The sequence below is a fragment of the Symphalangus syndactylus genome, chromosome 4, assembly GCF_028878055.3.
Source record: "Symphalangus syndactylus isolate Jambi chromosome 4, NHGRI_mSymSyn1-v2.1_pri, whole genome shotgun sequence".
Lineage (NCBI taxonomy): Eukaryota > Metazoa > Chordata > Mammalia > Primates > Hylobatidae > Symphalangus > Symphalangus syndactylus.
The window spans coordinates 124,581,953-124,605,514 of NC_072426.2; the positions used below are offsets into that span (position 1 = coordinate 124,581,953).

General features: G+C 41.4%; 3 protein-coding genes across 8 annotated transcripts in view; 2 read left to right on the forward strand and 1 right to left on the reverse strand.

Annotated features, from left to right (window-relative positions):
- The window catches only part of LOC129481132 (large ribosomal subunit protein uL13-like), a 46,746-nt gene extending 35,139 nt beyond the window's left edge, over window positions 1-11,607 (forward strand). The window contains exon 2 of the mRNA XM_055276113.2: window positions 10,970-11,607. Coding sequence (XP_055132088.1) covers window positions 10,970-11,581 — 612 coding nt within the window. The 3' untranslated portion in view covers window positions 11,582-11,607. The remainder of the gene's footprint in view (window positions 1-10,969) is intronic.
- Window positions 1-23,562, reverse strand: part of SH3D19 (SH3 domain containing 19) — a 206,589-nt gene that overhangs the window by 153,859 nt on the left and 29,168 nt on the right. Inside the window, exon 1 of one of the 6 annotated variants that reach the window (XM_055276096.2) lies at window positions 10,498-10,526. The exons of the other annotated variants lie outside the window; for them this stretch is intronic. Within the exon in view, the coding sequence (XP_055132071.1) occupies window positions 10,498-10,522 (25 nt within the window). The 5' untranslated portion in view covers window positions 10,523-10,526. Of the gene's footprint in view, window positions 1-10,497; window positions 10,527-23,562 lie in introns of those variants that run through there. 6 annotated transcript variants of the gene reach the window in all.
- Window positions 792-16,680, forward strand: PRSS48 (serine protease 48). Its single transcript, XM_055276109.2, has 5 exons — window positions 792-843; window positions 3,467-3,629; window positions 5,818-6,083; window positions 6,788-6,957; window positions 16,228-16,680. The coding sequence occupies exons 1-5, from the start codon at window positions 792-794 to the stop codon at window positions 16,615-16,617; spliced, it is 1,041 nt and encodes a 346-aa protein (XP_055132084.1). The 3' UTR covers window positions 16,618-16,680.

Sequence of the window (23,562 nt, forward strand, 5' to 3'; positions counted from 1 at the left end):
GCTGCTGACAGTTCACAGCTAAGTCTTATCCCAAGAACTGCCAACAGAGCCACCTCACCCAAGGTAATGCCCCCTCCTAGGAGGTGGCCTGCATCCAATGATGCAGACCTCTAAGAGCGCATCCTTCTTAGCTCAGTACAGAAAATCTCTGAGGGCCACCTCGGCTCCAGAGAAACTTGTGAGATAGGCTGAGGCCTCTGTTGCAAACGCATCACAGTTCAACTCTCCCTCTAACCAGTCCTACTACCCATCCAAGAGGTGCTGATCCTGAGAACACTCTAAAATAAATTTCCTGCACACAAATCTCTGTCTTAGAGTCTATTTCCCAGGAAACCTGACTTGCAGTGCAGCTAACACTGTAACAGAAATGAAAACAAACAAACAAAAAAACTCAGAAAAATTAACCAGATACTGGGTTCATTTCCTCTTTTCCATTTCTTGCTTTTGGAGAATCCTGTCCACCTTCTATCTCCTTGCTAGAGACAGGGTCCTGTTTCTTCTAGTGCCCTCAACCAGCCACTCCTCAACACCACAGGCAGAAACCCCAGAAATCCTGCTCTCCCAGGACAGCAGGGGGCGCCGCAGACCCAGTTCCTCCCCTGGGTCCTGCAGCTGCACTTCTGAAGTCTGGTCCCTTCAGGATCTGGCAGGGGGTAAAGACCAAAGCAGAGGAGGGGGTGAAGCAGAGGAATCCATCTAGGAGGAGAAGCTAGTTCTAGTGGCTCCCCATTGGTCTCTTCCTGGGAACCTGAGTCCAGGAAGCAGGAAGTGCTGGCTCTGAGGACAGAGACATGGGCCCTGCTGGCTGTGCCTTCACACTGCTCCTTGTGCTGGGGATCTCAGGTGAGCACCAGGGTGGGGCTGAGAAGGGAGAGGCAGAGGATTTTTACTCAAGAGGGCATCATATAGAACAATGTGACATTTCACCCATGGGATGTTAGTTATGAGTAGCATGGCCTGAGAAGGTCCAGAGAGGCTACTATATACCCAGCACTGTTCCAATGCTCCTGATTGGAAATAGCAGTACACACACACACCCACAAGATCCCTATCTTCATGGGACTTATAATCAACGCACATATTAAATGTGTAAATTATAAGGCATGTTAGAAGGTAATAAGTACTCTGAAAGGAAAGGGGCATGTGAAGTACAGGGGCAGGAGTGTTGCAATCTTTAGAAGGGTAGTTAAAGAAGGCCTCACTAAGAAGGAGTCATTTGAGCAGAACTGAAGGAGATAAGTAAATTAGCTAAGGGGATCCAGGAAAAGAGCATCTCAAGCAGAGGGAACTGGAAGAGCAAAGACTGTTCAATGATTTCAGGTATACGCTTGTTCATATATTTTTCTGGCCCACAAGGATTTAAAAGAAGGGTATACTGGCCAGGCACAGTGGCTCACGCCTGTAATCCCAGCACTTTGGGAGGCCGAGGCGGGCAGATCACCTGAGATCAGGAGTTCAAGACCAGCCTGGGCAACATGGTGAAACCTCATCTCTACAAAAAATACAAAAATTAGCCGGGCGTGGTGGCGGGCACCTGTAGTCCCAGCTACTCAAGAGGCTGAGGCAGGAGAAGTGCTTGAGCCTCGAAAGTAGAGGTTGCAGTAAGCCAAGATAGCACCACTGCACCTCAGCCTGGGCAACAGAGTAAGACCCTGTCCCCGCAAAAAACAAAAAACAATAAAGGGTATGCTGAGAGAGCAAAAAACTTAACAGTTAGCAAAGAAGAAAGATACACAAATAACTGCAAAATGCCAATTCAGTTAAACCAAATAGCACAAAAGTAAACAGCTTGCAACCTCAACCGCATCTGAGAGCATCATTGTATTTATAAACTAACACACTTCATATTCCTGATGGTGACCTTGAATCAAGTAAAAGTTAAATTTGAATCTTCATAGAGCATAATTTTTTTTTTAAGAGACAGAGTCTCACTCTGTCACCCAGGTTAGAGTGCAGTGGTGCAATCATAGCCCACTGCAACCTCAAACTCCTGGGTTCAAGCAATCCTCCCACCTGAGCCTCCCTAGTAGCTGGGACTACAGGCGTACAACCACACCTGTTGTGTTTGTGGCCCAAAAGAGCTGAAGACAAAAAAAAAAACAAAACAAAACAAAAAAACCCTGACTGTATTTTGCGAAAAGTAAGAAAAGTCTCTAATATAGCACCTGTCTCCAACATTCCTTTTTCTACTTCTGTGCCCTGTCTCTGGTCATCCCTAGTTTGAGAGTCCGATGTGACCTAGGGTTTCCTTCTGCCCTACCTATCTCGCCACTTTTTTTTCCAGACAGGGTCTCACTCTCTCGCCCAGGCTGGAGTGCAGTGGCATGATCTAAACTCACTGCATCCTCCACCTCCCGGGCTCAGGCAATCCTCCTGCCTCAGCCTCCCAAGTAGCTGGGACTACAGGCATGCACCATCATGCCAGGCTAATTTCTTTATATTTTTTGTAGAGACGGTGTTTGGCCATGTTGCCCAGGCTGGTTTTGAACTCCTGGACTTGAGCAATCCACCCGCCTCAGCCTCCCAAATTGCTGGAGTTATAGGCGTGAGCCACCATGCCCAGTCAATCTTACCACTTTCATTTGTCTGTTGGTTCATTTATGTAGTCATGCAAATATTCACTGAGAACCTGTCTGTGTGCTAGCTACCAGCTAGAGCTCACACTTGTATGCAGTGTGCTGTTGTCAGTATCCACCTCTCACTGACAAGGGAACCTCCACAGATAAAGATGTGATCCAAGTGTAGGCTGACCTGCCAAGGCCAGTGCCCTGCAGCAGCATCCTGGCCACCTACAACATGGCTTGAGTATACAGGTCACCAGCACACTAGAGAAAGAAGAGAAAGGGACATGTGGAAATCTTTTTTTTTTTTTTTTTTTTTCAATTTTTTTTTTAGAGACCTGGTTTCACTATGTTGCCCAGGCTGGTCATACACTCCTGGCCTCAAGCAGTTCTCCCACCTCATCCTCCCAAAGCACCAGGATTACAGGCATGAGCCACTATCCCCGGTTTTAAAAAAAAAAAAAAAAAAATTTTAAGTTAAATTATGTTCCATGTATGCTGCTAAAGAAGGCAGGTAAGTATGTTTGTGAAGATTCCCACTAATAGGTAGAAGGCATTTGAAAATTTTGGCCTTTAACACCAATCTGGAAAATTTAAATATAAAGGAAGGCTCTGTGTTCAGTGAATCTAGATATTAGATGTGTTACTATGTGTTAATGATACCTGATTTCTTCCTCAGGGTCTTGCTCATGCTCTTTTCCCAAAAAGAAAGAGCTGCAATCAGGTGAGTGGTCTCCATTTTGAGCCCGAGACTGCTGGGTGTGGAACCAGAATAGGATAGAGTATGGTGTCTAGGAAGGGTTCAGATCCTAGGAATAGATGGGAGTTTGGGAATGATGATAAGGTGGGGACCAGAGAAACAGGACTCCTAGGTTTCCACATTTCCCTTTCTTCTCTTTCTCTAGTGTGTGGGCGACCTGTATACTCAAGCCATGTTGTAGGTGGCCAGGATGCTGCTGCAGGGTGCTGGCCTTGGCAGGTCAGCCTACACTTGAACCACAACTTTATCTGTGGAGGTTCCCTCGTCAGTGAGAGGTGGATACTGACAGCAGCACACTGCATACAACCGTGAGTTCTAGCTGGCAGCTAACACACAGACAGGTTCTCAGTGAATATTTGCATCACTTCATGAATGAACCAACAGACAAATGAAAGTGGTAAGATAGGTAAGGCAGAAGGAAACTCAAGTCATGTCAGACTATCAAACCTGGAACAACTAGAGACAGGGCATTGAAGTAGAAAAAGGAAAGTTGGAGACAGGCACTATATTAAAGACTTTTCTTATTTTTTGCCAAATCACCTTCTAAATACCAGTCAGGAGATTTTTGTCATAAGTTTTTTTGGGTCATAAACACAATCTGAGCTCTAAGAGCCACTGCTGTGAGAGAAGCAACTTGTCATGTGGTGAGTATCCCTATGGAGAGGCCCATGTGGAACCCGCATCTCTAGTCAACAGCAAGAAGACCCAAAGCCTACCAACATAAGTGAGTTTGGACACAAATCTTCCCGAATAAGATGACTGCAGCTTACTTTGATTGCAGCTGCAGCTCACCTTGATTGCAGCCACATGAGAGACCTTGAGTCAATGGTACTCAACTAAGTCACACCTGATTCCTGACCCATAAAAACTATGAGATAAATATTTGTTGTTTTAAGCCACTAAGTTTTATGATCATTTGTTATGCAACAATTGATAACTAATACACACAGAAATTAAAATCCAGGACTCTTCAATAACAACACTAAAAGTTCAAAGAAAATAAGCCAGGTGTGGTGGCTTGCACCTGTAATCCCAGCTACTCATGAGGCTGAGGTGGAAGGATCACTTGAGCCCAGGAGTTCAAGGCTGCAGTGAGCTATGATTGCGCCATGCATTCCAGCCTGGGCGATAGAGTGAGACCCTGTCGCTAAAAAAAATTAAGTTTAAAAAAAACTCAAAGAAAATAGAGTAATAACTTCAAAATGCTAAAAGAAAATTATTTCCAACTTAGAATTCTACCCATATGCAAAGTATCAATCAGATGTGGGATAGAAGTAAAACATTTTCAAATACACAAAGCAGCAAAAATGTTACCTCTCATGCACATTTTCTCAAGAAGCCATAGGAGAATCTGCTCCACCAAAATCAAGGGGGAAAAACAGGAAAACACAGGATCCAGACAAAAGGGGAATAAAACACAGAAAAGAATCCCTAAGAAAGTCATAAAGGATAAAGAAAGTGCCAAGGTGATGGCTGTGCAGCAGCCCAGATTAGAAGAAGTGGGCAGAGGGCTCCAAAAAAAAGATAGTATTGATAGAATGCCTGACAAGTTTGAACAAAATGAGAGGAGATTTACACTTCTGGTGGAGAGCCTGGGGAATGAGACTGGTGATGGGTATAAAGATAAAAACAAAAAACCAAAGTGAGCCCACTTATCAACTCCAGGAGAAGCAAAACGTTTTATAAGAAATGTAATCACTCAATAGGACCCAGTAGTGAATAATGTTTACATAGTCACAAGAACAAACGCATTAAATACTGATCTAACAAAAAGTTATAACACTGGCTAGGAGGATGGGTGAAACGGAAGTGGGAGGTGGGGGGCAGACAGCGATGTGTAAGAAAGCTCAATCCTCACCTTCCACACTAGGAACTCAGGATTCTAAAACTGAAAAAGAAAAATCAAGAAACAGCTATATATAGAGTTTCTTGAAAACACTTGAAAATTACTAAGACCTAAAAGAGTTGAAAGTCATTGCCTCTAAATAGTTTGAACTGAGGGTGGTGGGGCAGAGAACTTGTTATTTATTTATTTATTTATTTTGTACATCTTATCAAACTACCTGGCATTTTAACTGTGCGTATGTGTAACTGTGGTTATATTTTGCTTTAAAATTTTATTCAGAAATGAAGGTCTAGTGCTTAGAACAGAAATCAGTACGGACAATAAACAGCAATGTCTATTAAGCATACAGGTGATGGCTGAAACCATGGAGAATGGGAGAGGTAAATGAGAGAACCGGAGAGAAAATACAGGACAAAACTCAAGCCACAGGCCTCTAGGAAGAGACCACAGAAAGAGTGGTCAGGGAAGGACGGGGAGAGAGAAAGACAGGAGAGAAGGAGACAAATCAACCCTAGTTGAAGTTGGAAGCATCATGGTTAATTCCCAGTTGGCTACCCTTCTTTCTTGACTAGAGACTTAGTGCTACATATAGGCAGCTTGTTCTGACCCAGCTGCAGGTCATAAGCAGGTCTCCTTTCTTTTCCCCATAGGACCTGGACTACTTTTTCATATGCTGTGTGGCTGGGATCAATTAAAGTAGATGACTCAAGTAAAAGTGTGAAGTACTACGTGTCCAAAATCGTCATCCATCCCAAGTACCAAGATACAACGGCAGACGTCGCCTTGTTGAAACTGTCCTCTCAAGTCACCTTTACTTCTGCCATCCTGCCTATTTGCTTGCCCAATATCACAAAGCAGTTGGCAATTCCAGCCTTCTGTTGGGTGACTGGATGGGGAAAAGTTAAGGAAAGTTCAGGTGAGGATGGGCAGAGAGAAGGGTTGTTTTATACATGTAACCCTCTTGTAGTCCAGAACATTCATATTCTAGGCATATCCTTACCATGGCAAATATTTTTCAACAAAACCAGATCAACCTAATGATATTATCTATAAGTTCTTAAATAAAATATCTTTTTTGACATTTATATTTTTATGTTATTTACTCTTACATCTTGCAGAGTCTAGCTATAGCTGGAAGAGCAGATACTAACAATTTAAACACATAACTTCCCCTCTCAAACAGAGGTTAATAAGCCTGATTTAAAGTTTGGAGAGAGTCTAGTGTTTTTTAACTATTTTTCAAGTTTTGTGTCAACTCTTTCGCAGGTTGGAGTAGAGAGAAGACAGGAACTGATCTAGAAGCCAAAAAAATGGGAAAGGAAGAAGTTTTAGACTCCTTTAGAATACTCATACCTTTACTTAATCAGAATTTATCGGAAGTACTCGTCATTTAGAACAATGGCTCAATTTAAAAAAACCTCAAAGAAGCAGAAATAATTTAGAATTACTGAGTTTTAGATTTAAGTGTACCAAAAGATCCATCCATAAGCAAATATGATTGGAAAGGCATTGTAAGCTGCTTTTGGATTCCCATTCAGAGACTCCTGCACATCATGACTGAATGCTGCCCCTGCACTTTTCCAGGTTGCTTTAATCTTTTGTTCCTGTCTTCCTCCACAGATAGAGATTACCATTCTACCCTTCAGGAAGCAGAAGTACCCATTATTGACCGCCAGGCTTGTGAACAACTCTACAACCCCATCAGTATCTTCTTGCCAGTACTGGAGCCAGTCATCAAGGAAGACAAGATTTGTGCTGGTGATACTCAAAACATGAAGGATAGTTGCAAGGTCAGGGTTTGCTCTAGAGAATTTTTTTTTAAACATGAGATCTTAATTTGGATCCAGGTTTTCCTATCTGTAAATAATAGTGGATTGGGAGTCAGGAGATGAGGGTTCTAAGAATAACTCTTACGTTACCCTGGACAAATCACTTAACTTCTATCCGTGAAATCAATTTCTTCAACTATAAGACTATTGATCTAGACCAATGTTAACCACTGGTCATTGGACTTTTTTTTTTTTTTTTTTTTTTAAATTAGAGACAGAGCCTTGCTCTGTCACTCAGGCTGGAGTACAGTGGCATGATCATAGCTTACTACCAGCCTTCAGCTCCTGGGTTCAATCAGTCATCCTCCCACCTCAGCCTCCTGAGTAGCTGGGACTACAAGCTCACACCTCACCAGGCCCACATACTTTTTTCATTTTTTTATAGAGATGAGGTCTCACTATGTTGCTCTGGCTGATCCCAAATTCCTGGCCTCAAGCAATCCTTCCTCCTTGGGTTGCTGGACTTCTATAGACCTGTATATTTTCATAAGTATATTATGAGGTTGAAGCAGAATTGCCAACTTTTAAATTTTTTCAAGTTAAGAACATTTCATTCGGCCGGGCGCGGTGGCTCACGCTTGTAATCCCAGCACTTTGGGAGGCCGAGGCGGGCGGATCACGAGGTCAGGAGATCGAGACCACGGTGAAACCTCGTCTCTACTAAAAATACAAAAAATTAGCCGGGCGTGGTGGCGGGCGCCTGTAGTCCCAGCTACTCGGAGAGGCTGAGGCAGGAGAATGGCATGAACCTGGGAGGCGGAGCTTGCAGTGAGCCCAGATAGCGCCACTGCACTCCAGCCTGGGTGACAAAGCGAGACTCCGTCTCAAAAAAAAAAAAAAGAACATTTCATTCTATACCTAAAAGATGTCGTTCTATTGTCTCCTGGTCATAACTGATGAAAAATCGGCCATTATTTGCATCTTCATTCCATTGAGTGCAATGTGTTGTTTTGCTCTGGCTGCTTTCAGTATTTTTTTCTTTACCTTTGATTGTCAGCAGTTTGAACATGTTGTACTAGGTGTGGTTTTCTTTGCCTTTGTCCTATTTGGGGTTCACTGAGTTTTTGATTTTTTAAATCTATTCTTTAACATATTTCACCAACACTTGGAAATTTTTCAGTAATGATTTCTTCAAAAACTATTCTGCCTCATTTCTCTCTCCTCCCCTTCTAGATGAAACCATAAACTTGTTAAGTTATACCTTTTGGTATTTTCACACAAGTCCACTTTATTTTTATGTTTTTCTCTCTGTTCTTCAAATTGGATACTTTTAAATTGATCTATACTGAAGATCACTGCCTCTTTCTGCTGTCATCTACATTTTAAGTCCATCTAGTGAAGTTTTTATTTCAGACATTTTATTTTTTAGTTGTAGAATGACCATTTGGTTTTATTCCCTCCTTCTCTCATCCACATATATTTTCCAGATCTCTGCCAAGATTTTCTAGCTGTATATTATAAATATTTTCCTTTACATGTGTTGATCACACTTATAATAGTTGCTTTAAATCCTTATCTGCTAATTCCAAAATCAATCTGAGTTATCTCAGGGATATTCTCCAACAATTGCTTTTTCTCATGAGTAGCATTTTCCAGTTTATCTTGGAAAACATTTTCCTGTTGTTTTGTTTACTTTAATATCTAATCATTTTGGAATATATCCTGGACAATGTCAATAGCATGGTGTAGGGAGTACAGATTGTTATGCTTCTCTAAAGAATGTTGATTTCCTGTTTCAACGGGAAGTCAACTTGGCTGACCTCAAAATCCAAATTGGATCTCTCCTGCGATAAGCATCAGCAGTTATTTTAGCCTTAGCTGAGCTGCTTGGAGTCTAACCTGCACATGCGTGTAATTCAAGGTGTATTCAGAAATTTGAGCAGAGTTTATATGCAGAACTTGGGACTCTCTCTCTGTGGCTCTCTCCTTTCTGGTATATTTCCCTTCACTTTCCAACTGCTAAGGTAGCTCTAAACTCTATCCTCTGATTCCTCAAGTCAGTAAGACTGTGGGTTTCTTTTTAAGTTCCAGCCACTATGCATGATAATGACTGGGGCCTGCTTTAAGGGAAAAACCATTTTTTAAAAAAAGAGTGTCATTCTTTTCTTCCAAGGATTGACTCTAGTTTCTGCCTGCTATTGGCCACTCTCCACTGCCTTCAGAGAGTAGCCTTTTATATGCTGTCCACAATTTATAACTGTTATCCGAAGCACTGTTTGTCAGAGACAAGTCACTCCCATAAGAAATTTTAAAAACAGAGTCCTAAGAAGAGCAGAATATATTTTCTTCTTAAGTGCCCATGGAACATTCTCCAGAATAAACCATATGCTAAGCTGTAAAACAAGCATCAATAAAGTTGGAAGGATTAAAATTATACAAAGTATATTTTCTAATCACAATGGAATGAAATTAGAAATAAATAAGAGAGAAATATGGAAATTCACAAATATGTGGAAAGTAACACACTGCTAAATTAGGAAATATTTTGAGATGAATAAAAATGAAGAAACAACATATCAAATCTTATGGATGCAGCTAAAGTAGTGCTTAGAGACAAATTTATAACTGTAAATGCCTACATTAAACAATAAATCTCAAATCAGTAACCTAATCTTCCATACAAGACACTGGAAAAAGAAGTTCAAGACCAGCCAGGGCAACATAGTGAGACCGTCTCTACTAAAAATTTAAAAAGTTAGCTGGGTATGGTGCAGAAGCCTGTAGTCCCAGCTACTTAGGAGGCTGGGGCAGGAGGATCCCTTCAGCCCAGAAGTTCACATATGTAGTGAGCTATGATCACACCACTGCACTCCAGCCTGGACAACAGAGCAAGACTCTGTGGCTCTGTCTCTTAAAAAAATATATATACATAAATAAAATTTTAAAAAGGCTGGGTGTGATGGCTCATACCTGTAATCGCAGCACTTTGGGAGGATAAGGTAGGAGTTTTTTTTCAGCCCAGGAGTTCGAGACCAGCCTGGGCAATATAGTGAGACCCTATCTCTAAAAAAAAAAAAAAATCAGCCAGGCATGGTGGTACACTTGTGGTCCCAGCTACTTGGGAGGATTGCTAGAGCCCAGGAGTTCAAGGCTGCAGTAGCTATATTTGCACCACTATGCTCCAGGCTGGGTGACACAGTGAGACCCTGTCTTAAAGAAAAAAAAGAAACAACTAAACCTAAAGAAAATACAAAGAAGGAAATAAGGGATATAGTGGAAATTACTGAAATAGAGAACAGAAAGACAATAGAGAAAATAAACAAAAGCAAAAGTTGGTTTTTAAAAAGATCAATAAAATTGAAAAAAAACTTTAGCTAAACTGAGCAAGAAAAAAAAGACTGAAATTACTAAAGTTAAGAATAAAACTGGAACATTACTACCAACCTTACAGAAATAAAAATAATTTGTAAGACACTATTATGAATAACAGTATGCCAAAAAATTAGATAACTAAGATGATATGGACAAATTCCTAGAAACACACAAACTACCATAACTTACCTAAGAAGAAATAGATGGTCTGCATAAACCTAATAAAAAGTAAAGAGATTGCATTTGTGATTTAAAAAAAAACTACCAACAAATAAAAGACCAGGTCCAGGTAGAATTCATTGATGAATTATACCAAACATTTAAATAATTAATCCCAATTCTGGCCACAGGCAGTGGCTCATACCTCTAACCCCAGCACTTTAGGAGGCCAAGGTGGGCAGGTCACTTGAGGCCAGGAGTTCGAGACGAGCCTAACAAACATGGCAAAACCCCGTCTCTACAAAAAATAAAAAATTAGCCGGGCATGGTGGCACGTGCCTGTATTCCCAGCTACTCGGGAGGCTGAGGCATGAGAATCGCTTGAATCTGGGAGGCAGAGGTTGCAGTGAGCCGAGATCGCACCACTGCATTCCAGCCTGGGTGACAGAGTGAGATTCTGTCTCAAAAACAGTAATAATATTTTCCCAAGCGGCTGCCGAAGATGGCGGAGGTGCAGGTCCTGGTGCTTGACGGCCGAGGCCATCTCCTGGGCCGCCTGGCAGCCATCGTGGCTAAACAGGAACTGCTGGGCTGGAAGGTGGTGGTCGTACGCTGCGAAGGCATCAACATTTCTGGCAATTTCTACAGAAACAAGTTGAAGTACCTGGCTTTCCTCCGCAAACGGATGAACACCAACCCTACCCGAGGCCCCTACCACTTCTGGGCCCCCAGCCGCATCTTCTGGCGGACCGTGCGAGGTATGCTGCCCCACAAGACCAAGCGAGGCCAGGCCGCTCTGGACCGCCTCAAGGTGTTTGACGGCATCCCACCGCCCTACGACAAGAAAAAGCGGATGGTGGTTTCTGCTGCCCTCAAGGTTGTGCGTCTGAAGCCTACAAGAAAGTTTGCCTATCTGGGGCGCCTGGCTCACGAGGTTGGCTGGAAGTACCAGGCAGTGACAGCCACCCTGGAGGAGAAGAGGAAAGAGAAAGCCAAGATCCACTACCGGAAGAAGAAACAGCTCATGAGGCTACGGAAACAGGCCGAGAAAAACGTGGAGAAGAAAACTGACAAATACACAGAGGTCCTCAAGACCCACGGACTCCTGGTCTGAGCCCAATAAAGACTGTTAATTCCTCATGCGTGGCCTGCCCTTCCTCCATCGTTGCCCTGGAATGTACAGGACCCAGGGGCAGCAGCAGTCCAGGTGCTACAGGCAGCCTGGGACATAGGAAGCTGGGAGCAAGGAAAGGGTCTTAGTCACTGCCTCCCGAAGTTTCTTGAAAGCACTCGGAGAATTGTGCAGGTGTCATTTATCTATGACCAATAGGAAGACCAACGAGTCACTGTTAGTGAAAGGGAGCCAGAAGACTGATTGGAGGGCCCTATCTTGTGAATGGGACATCTGTTGGACTTTCCACCTGGTCATATACTCTGCAGCTGTTAGCATGTGCAAGCACTTGGGGACAGCATGAGCTTGCTGTTGTACATAGGGTATTTCTAGAAGCAGAAATAGACTGGGAAGATGCACAACCAAGGGGTTACACGCATCGCCCGTGCTCCTCACTTGTATTTTGTAATCAGAAATAAATTGCTTTTAAAGAAAAAAAACAACAATAATAATAATAATTAATACCAATTCTACACAAGTTCTTTTGAAAAATAAAAGAGGGGACTGGGCACAGTGGCTCACACCTGTAATCCCAGCACTTTGGGAGGCCGACGCAGGCAGATCATCTGAAGTCAGGAGTTTGGGACCAGCCTGGCCTACATGGTAAAACCTTGGGTGTGGTGGCTCATGCCTGTAATCCCAGCTACTGAGGAGGCTGAGGGAGGAGAATCACTTGAACCTGGGAGGCAGAGGTTTCAGTAAGTCAAGACCATGCCACTGTACTCCAGCCTGGGTGACAGAGCAAGATTCTGTCTCCAAAAAAAAAAGAAAAAGAGAGGGAACACTTCCCAACTCATTCTGAGATCAGTATTACCGAGAACAAAATCTGACAAAGGCATCACAAGGAAGCTATAGACCAGCATCTTTTATGAATAGAGGTGCAAAAATCCTCAACGAACCAAATCCAACAACATATAAAAAGGATTATATATACCTGAATGCCTATTTCTTGTTTCAACAGGAAGTCAAGTTGGCTGACCTCAAAATCCAAACTGGGTGTAATTACAAATGGGTATGTGGATTCTTTTTAGGATGTGGTGACTCAAGCCTTGTAATCCCAGCACTTTGAGAGGCCAAGACGGCAGGATCACTTGAGGTCAGGAGTTCAAGACTAGCCTGAGCAACATAGTGAGACCTCCTTTCTACAAAAGATTTTAAAAATTAGCCACCTGTAGTCCGAGCTACTTGGTAGGCTGCGGTGGGATGATCACTTGAGACTGGGAGGTCGAGGCCACAGTGAGCAGTGTTTGTGCCACCACATTCCAGCCTGGGAGATAAAGTGAGACCCTATCTCTTTTTTTATTTTTCAAAAAAATAAAAAGGACATACCATAAACAACTGGGATTTATCCCAGGAAACTTAGGTTGGTTTAAAATCCAGAAATCAATCAATGTTAATATAGCATGTTCTTAGAATAAAGAGCAAAAACCATATGATCATGTCAATAAATATGGAAAAAACATTTGACAAAAATCCCACAACCCTTCACATTAAAAAAAACACTCAACAATGAGATGAGTGCAGTTTTTCAACTCGATCAAGTGCAACTAGAAAAAAACCCACAGCTAAAATACTTCATGGTAAAATACTATATGCTTTTGCCATAAGGTCAGGAAAGAGACAAGGATGTCTACTCTGGCCATTTCTATGCAACACTGTATTGGAGGTTCTAGCCAGAATTAATAAGCAAGAGACAAATAAAAAGACATCCAGATTGCAAAGAAACAGTAAAACTATCTCTATTCACAGATGACATGATTTTATGAATAGAAAATCTAAAGGAATGCCACCCCCCAAACATTAGAACTAATAAACACATTCAGCAAAACTGAAGGATATAGGGACAATATACTAAAAGCAACTGTAGGCTGGGTGCAGTGGCTCAGACCTGTAATACCAGAATTTTGGGAGGCCAAGGCAGGTGGATTGCTTGAGTTCAGGAGTTCAAGACCAGCCTGACCAACATGGTGAAACCCCATCTACTAAAAATACAAAACCTTGCTGGGCGTAGTGGCAGGGTGCCTGTAATCCCAGCTACTCATGAGGCTGAGGCAGGAGAAATGCTTGAACCCGGGAGGTGGAGGTTGCAGTGAGCTGAGATCTTTCCACTGCACTCCAGCCTGGGCGGGGCAACAAAGCGAGACTGCCTCAAAAAAAAAAAAAAACCAACTGTATTTCTATGTAGTCACAATGAATAATTTAAGGAAACATTTAAGAAAACAATATTCCATTTATAACAGTTTTAAAAAGAATAAAATAGGAATAAAGTTAATATTGTTTAAATTGCAGTATTCTCCAAATGGATCTACAGATTCAAAGTAATCCCTATGAAAACCCAGCTGGTTTCTTTGCAGAAATTGGCAAGCTGATCCTAAAATGCATATGGAAATTCAAGGGGCCCAAAACAATCCTGAAAAACAAGAAACAAATTGAAGGACTCACATTTTTCATATTTCAAAACTAACAGTAATCAAGCCAGTGTGGTACTAACATAAGGAGAGACATACATAGATCAATGAAATAGGATTGAGCATACAGAAATAAATCCTTATATTTATGGTCAATTAATTTTAAACATTGGTATTGAATCAATTCAATGAACAAATAATAGTCATTTCAACAAATGATGCTGGGACAAGTAGATAACCACATGCAAAAGAATGAACTTGGACCCTGACCTCACCATATACCAAATTAACTCAAAATGGATCTAAGACCTAAATATAAGAGCTAAACTATAGCACCTTTAGGAAAAAACATATAGATAGGTCTTTGTGACCTTGATTAGGCAACATTTTCTTAGATATGTTATCAAAAGCATAAGCAACAACAAAAAAAGTAGATTAGAGTTCTTCGAAATTCAGAACTTTTATTCTTCGATGGACACCATCAACAAAGTAAAAAGGTAGCCTATGAAATGGAAGAAAATATTGGCAAATCATATATGTAAGGGATCTGTATCTAGAAAAAAGAACACTTGTAACTCGATCATAAAAAGAGCACAATTTTTAAAAGAGCAAAGAATCTGAATAGATATTTTTCTAAAGATCTACAAATGTCGAATTGGTATAAAGATATGCAAATGTAGAGAAACTGGAGCCTTCAAACACTGTTGGTGATAATATAAAATGGTGCAGCCTCTTTGAAAAACTGTTTGGCAGTTCGTCAAAGGTTAAACATAGAATTACCATATGACCCAGAAATTCCACTCCTAGGTATACGACCAAGAAAGATAAAAATATGTCCGTACAAAAACTTGCACGTGAGCTGGGCATAGTGGCTTCCACCTGTAATCTCAGCTACTCAGAAGGCTGTGGCAGAAGTATCACTTCGGCCCAGGAGTTCAAGACCAGCCTGGGCAAAACAGGGAGACCCCATCTCTAAATAAACAAACAAAGAAAAAACCGGTACACAAGCGTTCACAGCAGCATGATTATTATTTTAGAAACAGGGTCTTGCTCTGTCACCTAAGCTGGAGAACAGTGGCAGGATCATAGTTCACTGTAAACTTGGTTCAAGCAATACTTCTGCCTCAGCTTCCCGAGTGGTTGGGATGACAGGCATATGCCACCATAGCAGCTATTTATTTATTTATTTGTTTTGTAGAGACAGGGTTCCACTAGGTTGCCCAGGTTGGTCTCAAATGCCTGGCCTGATCCTCCTGCCTTGCCCTCCCAAGGCACTAGGATTACAGACATGAACCATCATGCTGGGCCACAGAAGCATTATTTATAATATAATAGCCCAAATAATGGAAGCAATCGCAATGTCCATTAGGTGATGAATGCAGAAACACCAAGTGGTACATCCATACAATGGAATATTATTCAGCCCTAAAAAGGAGTGGAGTACTGATACAACATGAATGAACCTTGAAAAGAATGTGCTAACTGAAACAAGCCAGACACAAAAGGCCAGATATTACATGATTCCATTTATATGAAATGTCTAAAATAGGCAAATCCATAGAGGCAGAGGGTGGACTACTGGTTGGCCTAGCTGGGAGGGTTGGGAAGAAATGGGGATAATTACAAATGGGTATGAGGTTTCTTTTTAGAGTGATAAAAATGTTCTAAAATGGGTTGTGGTGATGGTTGTACAACACTGTAAATATACTAAAAACCACTGAATTGTGTAGTATGTACTTATATGACAGTAAAGCTGTTATAAAAAAGAAAGAGAACAAGACTGGAAGACTACTACCAACTATTATCACTATCATTTTAGGTAAGAATGGATTACTTAATACTAAAAAAGAGCAGTAAGAACAGGAAATTAAGGCAGTTCATTCATTTGAATAAATTTATCTTTAGTGAAAAAATCATCCCATTAGTTTTATTTCTCTTTTTGACACAGACAAATATTTTGAAATTACTAATATATTTCACTAAGGTCCCTGACAATTTCAATTCTATGATTCTAAAATTCCTGTGATATCTCCCTAAAGCAGCAATTAGTCGAGCTCCCTGCAGGGTTCCACAGCTCCATGGGTCTCATGGCCCAGTTTTAAAGAATTCTCCATCCCTTATTACTACTCTCTTCTTCATGCCTCTTTTCACTATGCTCATTACCTTTTATTTCTTCCTTAGGGTGATTCTGGAGGGCCTCTGTCGTGTCACATTGATGGTGTATGGATCCAGACAGGAGTAGTAAGCTGGGGATTAGAATGTGGTAAATCTCCTCCTGGAGTCTACACCAATGTAATCTACTACCAAAAATGGATTAATGCCACTATTTCAAGAGCCAACAATCTAGACTTCTCTGACTTCTTGTTCCCTATTGTACTACTCTCTCTGGCTCTCCTGCGACCCTCCTGTGCCTTTGGACCTAACATTATACACAGAGTAGGCACTGTAGCTGAAGCTGTTGCTTGCACACAGGGCTGGGAAGAGAATGCATGCAGATTTAGTCCCAGGGGCAGAGAACTCACAGGAGAGCAACTGGTAACCCTGGATGACTTTATTTACAATTTGAAATGATTTTGTTTTTAAGGTTCTTGATTTTGGAATTTTCGGGGTTGGAATGTGAAGAGTTAAGAAATAAAGCTGCCACTTCTGTACATTCTTTGTCCCTAACTAATGCATCTTCCAAGGCAGGAAGGATGTCCTCTATGAATAAGCATTTGTAGACCCAAATTAAACAGCTACTACAGAGGCAGGCAAGTATCTGTGATGACACAGGAAAATATAATAAGGGTCTACCCATGCCCATGGGTTGCATCATGGGATTCTAGTTTATTATTTCTCACCTTCTCTACTATCTTTAACTTCCCTTCTAACCCCTCCTTTACTCCTCAACTGTAATAAGAGGGCTAACAAAAAATTCATATCAAGCCAACTCCGAGCACACTGCCTACGGATTAGCTAGCCCTGCTCCATAAGGAGCAGTAAAAAAAGAAGAAAAAAAAGAGAGATGCAAACATGGGTCAGGCATGTTGGCTCACACCTGTAATCCCAACACTTTGGGAGGTCAAGGATCACTTGAGGCCAGGGGATGGAGACCAGCTTGGGCAACACAGCCCCTGTCTCTACAAAAGAAATACGAAATTAGCCAAGAATGGCAGCATGTGCCTGTGGTCTCAGCTACTTGGGAAGCTGAGGTGGAAGGATAGCTTGAGACCAGGAGTTCGAGGCTGCAGTGAGCTATGATCATATCACTGCACTCCAGACTGGGCAACAGAGCAAGACCCTGTCTTGAAAACGAAAAGAAAAGAAGGAAGGAAATGCATATATGTAGTTCAGCCCTATATTTTTCTGAAGTTTTTACTTTTTAAAATACCAGTGTGACCTACTACCAACAATGGATTCATGCTATGATCTCAAGAGCTGAGGTCTTGGGTTTCAACAATCTGGACCTATCTAAGTGGTTTAACTTCACATCTATGAAAAAACACTTTAAATATTTAGAACAAAGGAGATTATAGAAAAGAGCATTATATCCCATGCTTCCTTTGTTAAACAATCACATGACCTATCATAGTCCCTTCTATACTAGGCTGCCAGAAACTCAGAGCTAACTTTTGAACTCAATTACAATCATTTTCTTCACCACAGATTTTCTGGTATAATTCCATTCATACTTCTTTAAGTCATCCTTTATTTCTCATTTAAATGAACTTAAGTTTTGTTGCATCTGTGTCTTTTACAAGATATGGATCCTTTTATAAAAAAAATTTGTTTCTGAAAGTTGACTTAAAGTAAGTACATTTTGGCTTACTTTAAGCTTTAAACTACAGGTGGCTCACGCCTGTAATCCCAGCACTTTGGGAGGCCAAGGAGGGTGGATCACTTAAGGTCAGGAGTTCGAGACCAGCCTGACTAACATGGTGAAACCCTGTCTCTACTAAAAATACAAAAATTAGCCAGGCATGGGGGCAGGTGCCTGTAATCCCAGCTACTCGGGAGGCTGAGGCAGGAGAATCGCTTGAACTCGGGAGTTGGAGGTTGCAGTGAGCCGAGATCCCATCACTGCACTCCGGCCTGGGCGAGAGAGCCAGACTCTATCTCAAAATAAAATAAAATAAAATAAAATATAAAGTACACTTAATGGAAATATATTTAATAGAAAGTAAGGGTAGATTGGCCAGGTGTGGTGGCTCATGCCTGTAATCCCAGCACTTTGGGAGGCCAAGGCGGGCAGATCATGAGGTCAGGAGATCGAGACCATCCTGGCTAACACGGTGAAACCCCATCTTTACTAAAAATACAAAAAAAATTAGCCAGGCGTGGTGGCGGGCACCTGTAGTCCCAGCTACTCGGGAGGCTGAGGCAGGAGAATGGTGTGAACCTGGGAGGCGGAGCTTGCTGTGAGCACAGATTGTGCCACTGCACTCCATCCTGGGCGACAGAGCGAGACTCCATCTCCAAAAAAAAAAAAAAAGTAAGAGTAGATTTGGAAACTTAAAATTCTTGCTAACCCTTAACCCCACCTGGGTTAGTAGCATCTGGATTGCTATTACAGCCTCCTAACTAGCATTTCCACATCCTTTCTCATGCCTTCCATTTATACCCAACTCCATTTATTCTCCTCCACAGCATTCAGATTAGTGTTTTAAAAATAAAAGTATTTTTTATACTGCTCCTCTTTTCCCTCTGCTTGTAGCATTTCAAAGGCATCCTCCTGCTGCTCACAGAGTAAGGACCAAATCCCTTATTGTGGCCTACAAAGTCCAGCCAATCTGACCCCAGCCTGTCTCTTCAGCCTCATTTAGCTCACTTTCCAGCCTATTCTCTATGCTTAAACTTCTTCGAACGTTCTAAGCACCCTTTCAGCACCAGACTTTTGCATCTACTATTCCCTCTCCGCCGCTGCCCTTGTCTAGTTAATTCTTACTGTGCCTTCAGATCTCAATTTACCCTTCACGTCCTCAAGGAAGCTATCCCCATCTCTCCTAACCAGGACAGGTTCTCCTAATTCTCATAGCACTATGGAGCCCTCCTTTATAGAACTCAACACAGCTATAATTGAACATTCATTTATGTAGTTGTCTAATTAACATATGCCTACCTTATCAAACTGTAAGTCCATGTAAGAATTTTTGTTTTTATCCACCACTGTATCCTAGTCTCAATAATTTGTTGAAAAAAATGAATGAGTAATAATCATCCATTCAGCTTATTTGTCTCCCTAACTGTACTGTGAGAACCTGGATATTGTTTATGGAGGTAGCCCAGAACCTGACACAATGTTTCGCACAAAGTAGGTTTTCAAATATCAGTTAAATACAAGGATGAAGGATGACAGTATTTTTTTTTTTTTTTTTTTTTTTTTGAGACGGAGTCTCGCTCTTTCACCCAGGCTGGAGTGCAATGGCACGATCTCGGCTCACTGCAGGCTCCGCCCCCCGGGGTTCACGCCATTCTCCTGTCTCAGCCTCCCGTGTAGCTGGGACTACAGGCACCTGCCACCTCGCCCGGCTAATTTTTTGTATTTTTAGTAGAGACGAGGTTTCACCGTGTTAGCCAGGATGGTCTCGATCTCCTGACCTCGTGATCCGCCCGCCTCGGCCTCCCAAAGTGCTGGGATTACAGGCGTGAGCCACCGCGCCCGGCCTGGATGAAGGATGAAAAGAATGTTCCAATGCAATTCTCTTCCTCAGGCCTCTCCAGCCATACGGAACAAAGGACAGAAAAAAGTTATACAAAGTAGGTAAACTGAAAGGTTTCTCAGAGGCAAGAACTCAAGCTAAACAGGATCTGGAATGATGCAGAGGGCAAAGCAAAATGGCAGCTGAGAGGAAAGAAAAAGAGAGAAAGAAAGGAGGGGCAAAGACAGACTGCAAAGAGAAAAGAGACTATAATCAAGAACCAGGGAGGAACAAAGAGAAAGCACACAAGTATGTGGGCCAGGATGACACAGCAAGGGGACATAAAGATCAAGAAAGCCAAAATATTACTTCCTATCATTCCTCTCACTGTTTAGTTTGAAATTGGAAGTAACTGTTCCACAGCATAGGATCTGGCAACATTTTTCTCATCAACAAGGAGCTGAAACTTAAAAGGTTTTGGAGGGACCAGGCCATGCAAGTGCAAAGAAAGGAATATCAAGAGAATACGACATATGATCTCACTATCTTCATCACTACTGGGTGGATGCACCAAGGGTAGGCACCTAACATAACAGTTGCCCAGGGGATGGTGGGGCAGTTAGCCCAGCATCTTACCCAACAGATGCACTCAGTATTGGACAACACAACAGACCTTCCTCTGGAGAAGTCCAAATGTCAGTCATATAGTATGTCTACGTGCACTCAACAGTATTAAGTGCCCACCATGTACCAGGTACCATTCTAGGCATGGAGGACACTACAGTAAATATACAAATCAAGCTGGGCTTCAAGTAGTTTTACATTGCAGTGGAAGACAGACAATAACCAAATGCAAAATAAATTCATATTATAATAATACCATGTACAAGAAAGCCTGATAATAAAATAGAAGAAGCAGATAAGAGTATCAGGATGGGTAATCCCACCTTAGACAGGGTGGTCAGGGAAGGTTCTCTGAGGAGGTGACATTTGATAGATGCCTAAACAAAGGAAGGAAGCAAGGACTAAATGAAGGAGAAAAGGTGCGGTCAAGTGAACAGCGAGTACAAAGGTTCTGAGGTTTGGTGGGTGTGAGGAAGAACAGGCCGGTCAATGTAGCTGGGACACTGTGAGCAAAGGTGGAAAGGCATATGAACTGAGACCAGAAAGAAAGGCAGCAGGGGGGCCAGGTCCTGCAGAAGCCACTAGGCCTCATTAAGGACTCTGAATTTCATTATCAGTGACATGAGAAGCCACTGGTGAAGTGAGAGCAAGGGAATGATGAAAGAACAGAAGAGCAGAGAATCCCACACCACTGCTCACAGGAATATGCAGAGGCCAGGAGGGGGCCAGGATGGCAAAGAGGGCAGTCAGATGGTAGCAGAGTCAGAACAAAAAGCAGAGAGAAAGAATCAGACACCAAGGCACTGAAGTAGAGCTGAGTAAAACAAGGACTGCTATATCCTGAATATCAGTGAGCTTCCACATGAGGCTATGTGCTGTCTTATCATCATCCCCTATTCTTTATCTGCACTGTCCTTAGAGTAAGGCCCCACTTACCAAGTGACTTGAGAAAGGTACAGCCCAAGTTTCTTACCACTGACTTCGGAATTCATCACCAAGACAACTAACTCACTTCCTGTTTGTTTACTTCTTATCCAGACAGGTGTTCTCATTTCTTCATCCCATTTCCACCTCAAGGCTTTATTTCCTCTGTCCTCTACACCTGGAATACCTTTCTTTTGATACCTCAACCCACTTATTTCTGCCCACTGATTAGAAAAGGAGGCAGTGAATATCTAAAAAACACATTAAAAGAACCCTAGAAAATGGTTTTTAGGCGGTGGCTTATGCCTATAATCCCAGCCTGGGAGGCTGAGGCGGGCAGATCACGAATTCAGGAGATCAAGACCATCCTGGCCAACATGGTGAAACCCTGTCTCTACTAAAACACAAAAAATTAGCCAGGCATGATGGCATGCGCCTGTAGTCCCAGCTACTCAGGAGGCTAAGGCAGGGGAATCACCTGAACCCAGGAGCCAGGAGGTGGAGGTTGCAGTGAGCCAAGATCGTACCACTACACTCCAGCCTGGTGACAGAGCAAGGCTCCGTCTCGAAAAAAAAAAAAAAAAAAGAAGGAAGGAAGGAAGGAAGGAAGGAAGGAAGGAAGGAAGGAAGGAAAGAAAGAAAGAAAGAAAGAAAGAAAGAAAGAAAGAAAGAAAGAAAGAAAGAAAGAAGGAAAGAAAAAGAAAGAAAGAAAGAAAGAAAGAAAGAAAGAAAGAAAGAAAGAAAGAAAGAAAGAAAGGAAGAAAGAAAGAAAATGGTTTTTAAGAGTAATAGGGAAAAAAGGAGAATTTAAAAAAATTAACAGGGAATAGGTAAACTGTATGGTATGCGATTTATAACTCATTGAAGTTATTTTTAAAACATGAACAGAGAGTTTCTCTCCTGCTTAAAGTATACAAATAATTCCTCATTTGTAATATATTTAGGGCTCTTCAGATCTAAACAATTTCTGTGATTCTATTTCAAAGAAAAGCTCAAACTACCTATATACATTTTCTGTTTCAATTGCTAAGACATAAAATGAAAAGTTCAACCCCAAACATGAGATGCAGCACCTGGTAACATATTACTGGAGGGAAAAAGATCAATAAACATTTGTGTGGGGGAGGGAGCTACTTGGAGTTGGCAGGGGGCCACCCAGTGTACACTTAGAGCCTGTCCCCTGCAGAAAATAATAAATAAATAAATACACAATAAACATTTGCATTCACAAAATTATTAAGTACTTATTGGTAACTAATTTAATCAGTAGCACCACAAACGAGGAGGAAATAATACGGACATCTTTACTTTTATGGGGCTCAATACAGCATTTCTGCGTTAAGAATGAATATAAATTTGCAGAATATTTTATTCTGTGGAATATCTGATTTTAATATGCTTCAATTTTCATTTCACACATCTTGAGGAATTTTAATTAAGGTGAAATTTAACAAATAAAGGTTGCTAAAAATCCTATGAGCAATTTTTTTCCTAAACGTGGGGAAGATTTGTAAATTTAGTTATTTCCAGATCTTTTTACAATAGACTAGTTCAAGTAATGACCCATTTTTTCCCTATATTCTACTAAACTGTAATGTTATCCCAAAAATGTGAGGACATTACAGAAAAAGGATTCAGAAAAATATTCAGAAAATGTCGAAGCTATACTTTGATATTATTTCAACAGTGAATGTTTTATCTTTTCAGATGTTTCACTTCACTCTCCCCACCCAACTATGTATAGTTTATCCACACGCTAGAAATCAGCTCCCTGATAACTTTTTAAAATATATTGCTTCAGGAAATGGAGGAAGGGGAGGAGTCATTCAAGATAATCAGAAATCAGATTAATGTATTCTCTGCTATTAATAATTGAGAAGAAACATTCACTGTCTGAAGAATAAAAAAGATAGAAATCTTTAATGGAAATTCTATTTGCCTTCCAGGATAATTATCCTCAACCAACTTAAATTCTCTCCACTGTCTACTACTATGTAAGCCTTCACTTTCCATCTCCATGTAGTTGGATAAAGTAATTGGAATCTAGTCCTGTGGCACTTTGTGTACCATTCTTATGACACTTAGCCCACATAGCCTTGTAGTATAATTATCTCTGAACACCAAGGAGTGAAAAGAATAGGATAGGATGAGGGCCTATGGCTCCAGAATGCTAATGCTACTCTGCCTTTAGTGAAAATTAGTGAGAAGACGACAAATCTAGAGACAATTGGGTAGTAGAAGCAAATAACATATTGTTTGGATTTGGATGTAATTTAATGAATTGGATGCAGATGGTAGAAGGAAAAAATAAAGACAAAGAGAAATCAAGAATGACCATAGGTTACTGGCC